This window comes from Dermochelys coriacea, chromosome 14, assembly GCF_009764565.3.
Source record: "Dermochelys coriacea isolate rDerCor1 chromosome 14, rDerCor1.pri.v4, whole genome shotgun sequence".
NCBI lineage: Eukaryota > Metazoa > Chordata > Testudines > Dermochelyidae > Dermochelys > Dermochelys coriacea.
Window position 1 is genome coordinate 28,900,474 of NC_050081.1, and position 12,450 is coordinate 28,912,923.

At 44.4% G+C, this 12,450-nt stretch overlaps 1 protein-coding gene across 4 annotated transcripts; it reads left to right on the forward strand.

Moving 5' to 3' along the window:
* The first annotated feature begins 262 nt into the window (after positions 1 to 262).
* Positions 263 to 11,502, forward strand: LOC119842753 (zinc finger protein OZF-like). 4 transcript variants are annotated; one of them, XM_038371266.2, is made up of 4 exons: positions 263 to 509; positions 2,176 to 2,346; positions 6,320 to 6,424; positions 6,721 to 11,502. In XM_038371266.2, exons 1-4 carry the CDS (start codon positions 278 to 280, stop codon positions 8,076 to 8,078), a joined length of 1,866 nt encoding a protein of 621 aa, XP_038227194.2. In that variant the 5' UTR covers positions 263 to 277; the 3' UTR covers positions 8,079 to 11,502. The 4 variants fall into 4 exon arrangements, with proteins under 4 accessions (XP_038227194.2, XP_038227195.2, XP_038227197.2 ...); XM_038371267.2 differs by having other exon boundaries at positions 6,724 to 11,502; XM_038371269.2 differs by lacking the exon at positions 6,320 to 6,424 and having other exon boundaries at positions 6,724 to 11,502.
* Positions 11,503 to 12,450: the final 948 nt, after the last annotated feature.

Here is a 12,450-nt window from a genome sequence, read left to right on the forward strand (position 1 = left end):
GGCTGCACTGCGCATTAAACATCAAACCATATGGAGACACAAGGTGCTGCTGAGAGCGTCTCCCGCTTCCTGAGCCCCAACCCCAGCCCTAGCACCCTGCCTTTGGTTTCATATATCTGACCCTCTCCTTCCTCTGCCCTCGCTACACAGTGGCCACATCCCACCCCTCCAATTTGCCCCTTTCTCCCGCCTTTATGTCTGTTTTGCAGGAAGCAGAGTCTGCCGGTAGCAAGGGCAGAGTGAGGGGAAGGCAGCAGCTGTTACTGCTGCTCAGCAGATGAGGGTTGAACTTCCTGGGTCAGATGCTGCAGCTGCTGCAACCTCCCTCGCCTCCTCCATTGTGAGCCGGGAGCCCGGGCGGAGCTGCTGTCGCTGCTGCTGCCCAGCGGGGTCCGTGCGGGGAGAGCCCTTCCCTAGCGCCCCTCGGGGCCCGGCCGGGGGGACTTGCTCCGGGGGCTGGGAGCAGCCCCGGGCTCTGCCGACACCAGCCCCTGAGCCGGAGGCTGCAGGTGAGGGGGGGGGACCCGGGGGAAGGGCTGGGGCCGGGCAGGAAAGTGACTCTGCACCAACGGCCCCTCCTCGCCCCAGCTCTGCCCCCGGGGGGGGCTGCGAGTCCCGGAGCTGCTGCCCTCCCTGACCCCCCCCCCCCAGGCTCTGCCCCCCTGAGCGCCTGCAGGAGCCGAGCCAGCGCCGGGAGAGCGACCGCCCCGGGCCAGGGACCGAGTCTCCCAGCCCGAGGGGAGGGGAGGGGAGAGGGGGGCAGGAGGGAGATGGGGCAGAGACTGGCAGGGGCAACGGGAGATTTTCCTGGACAAGCTGAGGCGCAGGGAGAGGAAAAGCCGGTTCCTGCTTCTGCCTAGTCTCCGCGCTGCTGGCGGGATGCGCTGCCCTGGGGACAGTGTCGGGGAATCTCTCAAAGCGGATCCTTTAATCATTACAGCTGGAGCACAGAGTGACACTGACAGTTAGTGTTGGCTGCACAGTTACAGACTAAAGGAGCCTCTTCAGTTGCTTATAACATCCTCACAGTTACTAGATGCATCTGGCCTCTCATGTAGTCTGGCAATTGCTATGTTTATCTTTACAGTTTCTGTCCTCTGTGAATTTATTTTGGAAAGTTTGATGAGAAGCCAATTAGCCTGTTAATGAAAAGGGAAGGGGAACAAAAGCAAGTTACAATTTTACCATTACAAAAAGGATGGTTTCTTTTTACCCAGTTCTAGCGCTTTAAGAATTTCAACTAGACATTTTACATTGACAAAGAAGGGAATTCCTATGTCAGACACAGTTCTCTCTCTAGTCTGGCAAATCTCTTTTGCTGGAGACCTTTTAGAGAATGTAGGCAACAGCCACAAATGTGATTCATGAGTAAGAGAAAAATCCTTACATTGAGAAACATCAAGAGCTCGATATGTTTAGTTTATCATGAAAAATAAATATATTGGAAGACTGGGAGGTGACTTGATTACATTGTATGAGTACCTTCAGGGACAGAAAATAGTGGTAATAAAGGGCTCTTTACTCTAGTGGATAAAGGCCTAGGAAAGCTGGTATCTGGACACTGAAGCCAGATAAATCTGATTAGAAATTAGGCATAAATTTTAATAGTGGAAGCGATTAATCTCTGGAACAAATTACCAAAGAAGTGGTAGATTCTCTGTTTCTTGATGTCTTCAAATCAACACTGAATAACTTCTAGAAAATATGTTTTGGCCAAACATAGGCCTTTGGGGAGATGCAGGGTTAACTGGGTAAAAGTTAATGGTCTCTGACATACAGAAAGTCAGACTAGATGATCCAGTGGTCCTGTCAGTCCTTAAACTCTATAAATTTTAGGATCTCATTCCACAAACACTCACATGTTTAATATCAAACTTCTGAGTGGTCTCCTGGATTTCACTTAATCTCTGTGACTGAGAGGATTTAAAAATATCTCTGTGGGTTTAGTTCTGATAGGAGGAGATGGGTCTGTGCTATAAATAAAGTGATGAAGGATGGGATCTTTAAATACAGGAGCATAATTTAGACACCTAAATCCAAATGTAGGCCGCTAATTTAGGATTTCCCTAGAATGGTAGAGAAAGTCTGGGGGAAATCAGGGTTTGAAATGGACTAAATCCTTTCTGAAACTTCCCCAGTCACACTTCGTGCCCTGACATCCACATTTTGCTCCAGGTCATCAGTCCATGGAGAGACAGGGAAGGGAAATGGCTGCAGCGGAGCAGGTGACCTTCGAGGAGGTGGCTGTGTATTTCTCCAAAGAGGAATGGGCTCTGCTGGACCCAGGTCAGAGAGCCCTCTACAGGGATGTGATGCAGGAGAATTATGAGACTGTGACATCGCTAGGTAAGGATTCCTGTCCTCTCTGGTATTAGAATCTGGGGGCGGGAGGGCTGAAAAGTAGCTGGGTTGTCTTCTGTGCAGGGTTCTTCAATGATTCTCTCCCCACACCCTGCCCATGCTTCAGTGGGTCAGTCTGTATACTCCCCAGCTCCTGTGTGTGAGAGACTGTCCCCTCCACATGCCCTCACACATGACAGCAGAGTCAGGGATATAACAGTGGTGCTACCCTTCCATAACCAAGGTTTTCAAGTGAGACAAACTCTCTCTTCACTCTTCCCGAGGTTACTTCCGTCCTCTTGGGGCTCTGAGCACTTTGTGACCTCAGAGCTGGACAAGTGTCTCAGCTTTGCCTAAGTGGCCAGATTTTCAAATGAGCTTTATCTGCATCTTGCCTACGTTCTGCCTCAGCCAGTTGTTTTAGCAGGAGGTACCAAGGTGTTCTTCACTCTTCTACTAGTCAGGACGGGCATGGACCAGTGTCATGGGGCTGTGGCCAGTTTCTGCTAATGCTTCTTTCTTGTGCCAGTGTGCTGAATTCTTGCAAGGAGGCAGCTGCTCCTGGTGTCTGTCCCTGGCTGGGTTTGATTTCTGTGAAATTATGATTTCTCTCAGTGAGAGTCACTGGGCTCTGCACTGAGTGAGGGCTTATGAAGTAATTTAAAATCTGGGAGTACTATTTGTGGAACATCACTAGAGTTGGAAAAAGTGAGGAGGGGTCTTGTGTTTCAGGCGCTGCACTTGGAATCAGAAGACCTAGGTTCAGTTTCATGCACTACTACACACTTGAAGCTCTTGTAAGTCACGGAGGCTATGACTTCAAAGATACCCAAGGGAGTTAGACATCCAGCCCCTGCTAACTGGGTTGTCTGGCCACTTTGAAATTCAGTTTTAACCTCTCTGGTCCCACAAGAATGAGCTGAGGTCTGGAAAATCTGCCTTTAAGTAAGAGCTTTGCTTCACTACTGTGCTAAATCAGCACCTCTGCGATTGATGCTCTCCCATTGACATAATTACTTCTCCTCAATGAGAGGCGGAAGTTATGTCAGCAGGAGAGCATCGACACTGCATTAGGTTGATTGTAAGTTACATTGCTCAGCGGGCTGGGTTTTTCACACCCCTGAGCAATGAACTTACATCAACTTAAGCCATCGTGTAGACAAGGCTTGAGAGACTTATGGAACTCAGTTTATTAAGTTCATCCAGAAGAAGGTTAAGAGGTGTTTTGAAGACATAGGTGCCTTCATGAAGAGAAAATTTCTGATACCAGTAAGGCTCCTTAATCTAGCAGCCAAAGTCAGAATGTGATTCAATGAGTAGAAGCTGAAGATGGGTAAATTCAGGCCAGTCATAGTCAATGGAGTATATTACCCAAGGGTGTGGTGGAGTCTTCATCATTCGGATGTCTATTTCTAATAAATATAGTCTAGCTCAATCACAAGATATGGGATTGATGGAGCAATCTTTGGGTGAGGTTCTCTGGCCTGTGTTTGACACAGGAAGTCAGACTAGATGTTCATAATATTTCTGTCTAGCCTGTACATCTAAAAACATATGTTTGCAGATCTGTACATTAGTTGGAAAGCCAGTCAGTCTTGTGGCTGGTCTCAAGGCCCAATTCAGCAAACCATCACTAGTCACAAAACACCTACGCAGGTGCTTAATTTCATGAAAGTCATTGGAACTTAAGTGCTAAATTTAAAAGATTTGCTTGACTGGGCACCTGGGAGATTATGGGGATGTGGTAGTTGAATTTGTTGGGATGGAACCTCTCTTGCATCTAGGGAAAATATGACTTGAGATCAGCAGAACAAGGACAATGGACTTAGATTTAGAGAATTAGTAGGTATGGTTCCATGGGAAGAAAATCTAAGCAAAAAAGGACTGAAAGAGAGCTGACACTTTCTCAAAGAGACAATATTCAAGGCACAGCAGCAAACTATCCTGATGTGAAGAAAGGTAGGAAAAATAGTCAAGAGGCCAATATGGCTGCATCAGGAGATTTTTTTCAATAACGTGAAAATTGAAAAGGAATCCCACCAAAGTGGGTACCTGGAGAGGTTGAGAAGGATGGAGAGGGTAGTAGGAGCATGCAGGGACACGACTGGAAAGGCTAGGGCACCAAATGTGTTGCACATAGCAAAGAATGTAAAAGGCAATAAGAGGTTCCTTAAATACATTAGGAACTAGAGAAAGATGAGGGAAAGTGTCTCTACTTGGCGGGGAAGGAGAGCTAATAAAGGGCAACATATTTTGCTTCAGTCTTAACTAAAAAAGTTAATTGTGACCAAATGTTAACCACATCTACTATTAAGAAGGAAGGCACACAAGCCAGAATAGGAAAAGAACAGGTTAAAAAATATTCTGTTAGATTTATTCAAGTTGTCAGGGCCTGACAAAATTCAACCCCAGGTACTTAACCAACTAGATGAAGCAATCTTGAAAGCAGGATCAATTTTCTTTCAGAACTTATTGAGGAGAGTGATGTCCTAGAGGACTGGAGCAGGGCAAACATGGTACCTATCTTTAAAAGGGGAATAAAGAGGACCTTGGGAATTACAGATGAGTCAACCTAACTTTGGTACCTGGAAAGATTCTGAACCAAATTATTAAACAGTCAATTTGTAAGCACCTAGAGGATAATGAGATAATAAATAATAGCTACCATGTATTTGTCAAGAACAAATCATGCCCACTAACCTAATATCCTTCTTTGACAGGGTTACTGGCCGCGTGGCTTGGAGGAAGCACTAGACATGATTTATCTTAATTTTAGTAAAGCTTTTGAAACAGTTCTATATGACCTTTCTCATAAGCGAACTAGGGAACTGTGATACAGTACTACTGCTGAGAAGGAAGTCTTGAGTTATAGTGGATCACAAATTGAATATGAATCAAAAATGTGATGTAGTTGTGAAAAAGGCTAATATCCTGAGGTGTATCAACAGGAGTGTCATATGTAAGACCCAGGAGGTAACTGTCCTGATCAACTCAGCATAGGGGAAGTTTCAGCTGGAGGACTGTTTCCAGTCCTGGGTGCCACATTTTAAGAAAGAAGTGGACAAATTAAAGGGAGTCCAGAGGAGAGCAAAAAAAATGATAAAAGTTTCAGATTTTGTCATGGATATTTTTAGTAAAAGTTACGGGCAATAAAGAAGAATTCATGGAAGCCGGAGACCTGTCCTTGATTTTACTAAAAATATCTGTGACACAATGGGGAGGGAGAAGGCTCCAGCACCCATCGCTGCTGGGGCTCTGGAGTTCCCCACTGCCCATGGTGACTGGGCAGCTCTGGGGGACCCACCATTCCTGACAGCTTGGAGCTCCAGAGTTCCCCCACCACTCCTGGCTCGGAGCTGCGGGGGGCCCCCACCGCCCACGGTGGCCGTGAACTGTGGGGTTCCCCCGCTGCCCATGGTGGCTTGTATCTCCCCCCATCCTCAGTGGCCACCTGGATCTGAGCCACCACGGGCAGTGGGGGGACTCCGCAGTTCCGAGCCACCATGGGCTGAAGTCATGGAGGTCTCTGGAAGTCACAGATTCTGTGACTTCCACGACCTCCGTGACAAAATCATAGCCTTAGACATAATGAGACGCAGTCCCCAGCCCAATAATTTCACAAGGTTTCTTCCATGTCTGGCTTGTGTTTGGGAGCGACTTGTGTGTGTTGGGAGAGGGTGGTATATTTGGCAGTGATGGAGACTTGATTGTACCCCATATGTCTAGAAAGCAAAACAATTCTGCTCATCTCCCTAGGGAAATATGTTATGGCAATTCCCTAGGCAGAGTGGATGAACCCTTGGTCTAAACCAGCGTGTCAAGGGGTCTGACTGATTTATAGCCCAATTCCTGTAGTGTGGGGGTGGGAAGAGGAAGGACCCTTTCTGGGTTGTTTATTCAGCTCCTAGATCTGGAAGTAGTAACAGCACTCACCTTAATGAACAAGATCAGCACTTATTTCCTTGCCCCACCGATGCAGGATTTTCAGTTTCCAAACCCAGTGTGACCTCCTGGCTGGAACAAGAGGAGAAACTGTGGGTCCCCAGTCTCCAGGAATGGGGGATTCTGAGAGATGCCTACACAGGTGAGGAATCAGTTACAGAAACCAATTATTGAATCCTCATGGCAGATGTGCCTTAGGCATTTTCATCAAGGCTGTCTGACCCTTCAGCCCCTGCCTTCATCTATATTTGAAGGATAGGTCCCCTCCTTTCTCTCTCCTCTGGGGCAGGTTTTGGAGGTGGGTAGGGTTCAGCTGCTGATATTTCAATCTCCTCAGCAGTTATTTTGGTTTGTTCTGCCCTTTGCTGTTCCCCTTTCTGAGGGTCCCTTTCCCCCTGGCACAGGGAATGACTCGTGTCTGGATTCTCTTTGTCTCAGCAGGTGATAAGATTGTGAATGAGAACAAGGAGGAGAATCAGGAACATCATGAACAATTGGAACCACATAGGACATCAGGAAGATCTGAAGGGGAGGCTTCCCAGATTTCTGAGCATGGAGATGCTGCCCCTCTGGCCTGCACTGACTTTTGCATGCAAGAAAACCAGACAGGGCAGAGATCGTGTAAATCCTCTGACCAGAAAATATGGGTCAAGAAAAACAAAGACACTGTTCAACAGAGAATCCCCATTGGTAAGACACCCTACACATGCGGTGACTGTAGGAAAAGTTTCCGGTGCAGATCACAACTTACTAGACACCAGAGAACCCATACAGGAGAGAGACCCTACACATGCCTGGACTGTGGGAAAAGATTCAAACAGAGCTCGGCCCTAATTACACACCGTACAGTCCACGAACGAAAGAAGACCTATAACTGCCCTGACTGTGGGAAAGGCTTCAGTCGGAGCTCAACCCTTATTCAGCATCAAAGAATCCACACAGGAGAGAAACCTTATGAATGCAGTGAGTGTGGGAAAAGCTTCCGTGTGAGCTCAAATCTTCTATCACATCAGAGAACTCACACAGGGGAGAAACCCTATGAATGCCCTACTTGCGGGAAAAGCTTCATTCAGAGCTCAAACCTTCTATCACATCAGAGAACCCATACAGGAGAGAGACCATACCAATGCAATGAGTGTGGGAAAAGCTTCAGTCAAAGTTCATCCCTTATTAAGCATCAGAGAATTCACACAGGAGAGAAACCCTATAGCTGCCCAGACTGTGGGAAAAGCTTCAGTTACAGTGTAGAACTCAATGATCACCAGAGAACCCACACAGGGGAGAGACCCTACAAATGCAATGAGTGTGGGAAAACCTTTAGTTGCCTCTCACACCTTCGATCACATCATACAACCCACACAGGAGAGAAACCATATAACTGCCCTGAATGTGGGAAAAGCTTCACTCGCAGGTCAACCCTTACTACTCACCAGAGGATCCACACAGGGGAGAAACCCTTTAAGTGCTCCGAATGTGGAAAAAGCTTCCGTGCAAGCTCAGCCCTTTCTGAACATCAAAGAATCCACAGTGGAGAGAGACCCTACAAGTGTCTTCACTGTGGGAAAAGTTTCTATAACAACTCAGCCCTTTCTAATCACCTGAGATCCCACACAGGTGAGAGACCTTACACATGCAATGAGTGTGGGAAAAGCTTTAGAAGCAGCTCACACCTGCTGTCACATAAGAGACTCCACAGTGGTGAGAAACCCTATAAGTGCACTGACTGTGGGAAAGACTTCCGGCACAGCTCAAACCTCAGTACACATAAGAGAATCCACATAGGACACACACCCTAGGAATGTCCTGGTTAGAACTGGGCCAAGTGAAGGACCTTTTCTGATTCCCATGAATCTTAGAGTCAGGCCAGGCTGGAGTGGCTATGTAACTAGGACATGAAATGTTTATTAAAGCAGAAAATGAAATCATCTTCCTCGGACAGAACCATGCAGAGCAAGAGACTGAGATAAGATTTGCACATTGTAACTGCATTTGATTATGACTTCTCAAGAAACTGTGAATGTCCTCCTTCATCTCCCAGTTTTACTTTTGATGTTCTCACAGGGGTAGTCAATTATTTTTGTCAAGATTGTCCAAATTTCTTGGTCAAGGTATAGTCAAGGTTCAGGCTTCAGAGCAAATAATAATAATAAAAAATGACAATAATCATAAGTAAATAAAAAGAGTTTGGGGCCCATTCAAAAGTGTCTGGCGGCCCGGATTTGGCCCGTGGTTGACCTATTGACTCCCCCTGACCTAGAACCAGCTCCATCTTATAGAATGTGACTTCTAATTTATACTTGATAATGTTTTAGACCTCGATGCTCCAAGGGACTGAGGTGCTGTGACACTTGAGGATTGCAATACCTAACTTTTAGGCAACTTTAAGAAAATCACAGATACCACACTGGGATCCACAAAACCTGAGTTAGCAGGCTAGGCTCCATAGAAAATGAATGGGGTGAGATAGGCATTTTAGATTGTGATTCACAAAGGCCAGCAGGTGGGGAGCCACCAAAGCTAGCCAATGGGACATGCCAATGAAAGTGGTGTGGTCTAAGCCCCATCCCTCTCACAGAGATAGGTGCCTCTCTGGTCTTGCAATTCATGATTGGGCATGTTCAGAGGCAATGTAACTCAGCACAAAACAACAGGGGATTGAGGAGGAGAAAGACAACCTTCTTTGTAACCTTTAGCACAGATGTGGAAGACCCTTAGTTCAAGTCCCCCCTCCACCTGATGAGGTAAAAGAATTTGAACATGGATCTGCCAACTCTCGGAGGAGTACCCTAGCCATAGAGCAAGTCTGGCTGTGGGACTCTCAGTCTATCCCAGTAAAACAGTTCCACTGTATATAAATACTTAGTCATTGGGCCAGAGAGAGAAAGTGAGACTAATCCAATAGTCTTGTGGTGAGATCACCTACCTGTCAGGTGGTAACCTTGTCTCCAGTTCCTTTGCTCTAATGACTCCTTACATTGATGTTATCCTAACTTCCACCATGAAGAAGACTGCACACTGAACAATGTAACGAAGGGTGAGAAAGTCCACCTACTTAAAAGTGCAGAAAGATTTCAATTCTTATTGCTAAAATTCTATAGGGAATTTCTGTGCTTCAAAGGAAGTCAGAATTTGGCCTTGGAGAGAATAATTATTGTTTTCCTAGAACACTGAACCCATTGGAGTTGAGTTCTATTCCATAAAACCAGACTCTTGGGCTCTTAGGCACTCTTAATTGGAAAATGCCAAACTCATATAAACCTAACAACTTCCTTCCAACTATAAAATATTTCCTAATTTCAAATGGTGCAAAAGAAAAGAATTTCACTAGCAATATTGATTTAAAAAATCGAGCCTTAAAGCAGTTTAAGATTGGGGGGCAATACTCTGAAGAGCATAACTGGGCTAATAGAATTTGAAAATGACAACATTGTAACTGAGGCTTTGTCTACACTAGCACTTTTGTCAGCAAAAATTGTGTGGGTCAGGGGTGTGGAAAAAACCACACCCTTGACCGACATAAGTCTCACTGACAGAAGCACCGGTGTGGACAGCACTATGTCGGTGGAGACGCTCTCCCGCCGACGTAGCTACCGCCACTCATTGGGGGTGGTTTAATTATGTTGGTGGGAAAGCTCTCTCCCACCGGCATTGACTGTCTATACAGGAGACTTTACAGCGGCGTAGCTACTGTGGTACAGCTGTGCCGCTGTAAGGTCCGTAGTGTAGGCATAGATTAAAACTGAGCTGGTGCTGATTAAACCTCATGCTTTCCACTGCAGCTGCCAGAGTTGTTATTCACACCTTGAGTCTGTGATGGTAATGTCACTTCACGTAGTTTACTGCTTAATAGAGCTACCCTTCAAATCTTTTTGGTTTGATGAACATAACTAAAGTTCAGCTGTTCTTATTGTGTTATCATATTTTTATGGAAATGCATTGTTTGATTACTTTTTGTTCTCTTTCAGCTCAGTTCCTAACTGTAACTGCTACTGAGAACTTGTAATTTTGTTGTTCACTGTTCTACTCTGTCCTGTATTTTACACTTAACCCCCTGATTGTTCTGTTTTTACAAGTGTGAGTGACAACTACTTGCAAGTCCTTTGATCTCTCACCCTTGTTTCATTACTCTGTATGTGTGAGTGAGGAAAGCTGTCTTCTAACATCAAAATCTCACTACAATCTTTATTTGTGTGTGTTCTAAACTTTGGAATACTTTTATGCTAATCCCTAAACCTGCTTGATTAGCTTTAATTTAAAAACTTTGGTTACTCAAATTGCTTTCTGGTCTTTCATACTTATAAAATTGCCTACTAATTCCATAAAATCTGAGCTAATCCCCTCTGTTCTGCACTGTTGCAAGGAACTGGACTAGATGACCTCTCGAGGTCCCTTCCAGTCCTGTGATTCTTGTACCCCCAGCTTTTGTATGTTTCATTGCAGCCATTTCTAGCTAGAAATGTATCTAAACAGTGCTGAATTTTGAGCTATAATAATTCTATACATTTGAATTTGCCTTCAGAATGATGCTTAGCTTCACAAAGTTACTTTCTTAATACAGAAGTAAAAAGTCATTGTTTTGCTAGGTTTTGTTAAATTTACACTATATTCAATTTGATGTCCTATCCAATTTATCTAGTTTTGTCCAAATATGTTTTTAGTTTAAAAGATTTAATATCCAATTAATTAGTTTTAATCTAGTTATGTCATTGAGTTAATATTTGGTTTTCTGATATTTCTGTCTACTTGTTGAATTCTGTTAATAATGCTTAGCTACTAGTGAATTTTAATTAAGTGAATATCATTGAATTAAATGCCCATAGATGTTTCAGTTTTATAGTCAGTTTTGTAACACTAGTCCATTCTATATAATAAACCAAATTTGTTTTAATTTCCTTTCTGTTTCAGAATTTCAAGTTTAGTTAAGAGGCTGTTTTAACAGTTACTACATTTTATCAGCCAATTTATTTACTTTTTTTTTTTAATCTGGTGAGTCTCATTCACATAATCTTTGTTCATTCAATTGCTTGTTGGTTCCTTCTCTTATTTTTGCTTACTTAAATCAGTGTTTCTTTATTTAAAGTCAATTTTAATTGTTTATTTTGGGACATCCCTTAGTGTATAGAAAAAAGAATCCTTGGTAAATTTTTATGTGATTACTTTCTGAGCGCAGTCTGATTAATAATCATAATAAATAATTCCATTTGTTGGTCTGATTTTCCTGAACTCAACATATGAGAAGCAAGTAATTTATGATCACATTAATTTTCTCCCAATTATGAATTTTGATAATTATTTAGTAATTTTACTTTGAAAATTACCTGTCATCCAATATATTTAGCTTACCCTCTGCATCCCTATTAATGAACCATTTTCCTGTACACTTGGATTTGAGAAAGGTGCTATATAGCTATACCCCGAGTAGCTGCAGAACTGTAGTGGAGTTGTAATTTGGAAGACTGAAGGGAAGGAGGAGAAACCTACTGACAAAGCTAGAGACTGCTGAGCAATGCATTTCTTTTGTGATAACTGCTTGGTGTGTTCCTCACAACATCTGTGAGAGCAGATGACTGGGAAGTGGAGGTGGAGGGATTTGTCTGGCTGTTCATAAGATTACAAGGTGACCCAAGTGGTCAGAGACATGGGGTCAGGGATATGTTGTGCTCCTACTTTGATGGCAGAGTGTAGTAGAAAATGAATGTGCTTTAACTAAGGAAAAGAATTCAGTGACTCTATGAAGATTTTATTAATTGATTTTATGAGGGGAGCTGTACCTCAGAGAAATTTTTCAGCTGAGTTGTACATGATAAAAAAAAAGTATCCATTTAACACAATAAGGACAAATTTCAAACCTATGGACATGTGGCAGAACATACCCAAAGTGATGAGTGCACACATGGCTACGCTGGTGGGCTCACAAAAAGGTGTAGGTGGAAACTGTTCTTCTTGTCTAGGTGGGAGGAGTGGAATGGACAGGGCCTGCCATCTCAGAGAGTGAAAGGGGGTCCCAGTATCCTGAATTCTTGTCCTTTGTGTTCTTGTAGCACTGCTGGAGACAGGCCCGCCGATGGCGGTGGAGCAAGGGACACAAATGCCCAGGGGCACAGGAGCCCCTTGCCACCGCCAGCAGGGCTAAGGCAGGCTTCCTGTCCGCCCTCGTTCCGCACTGCT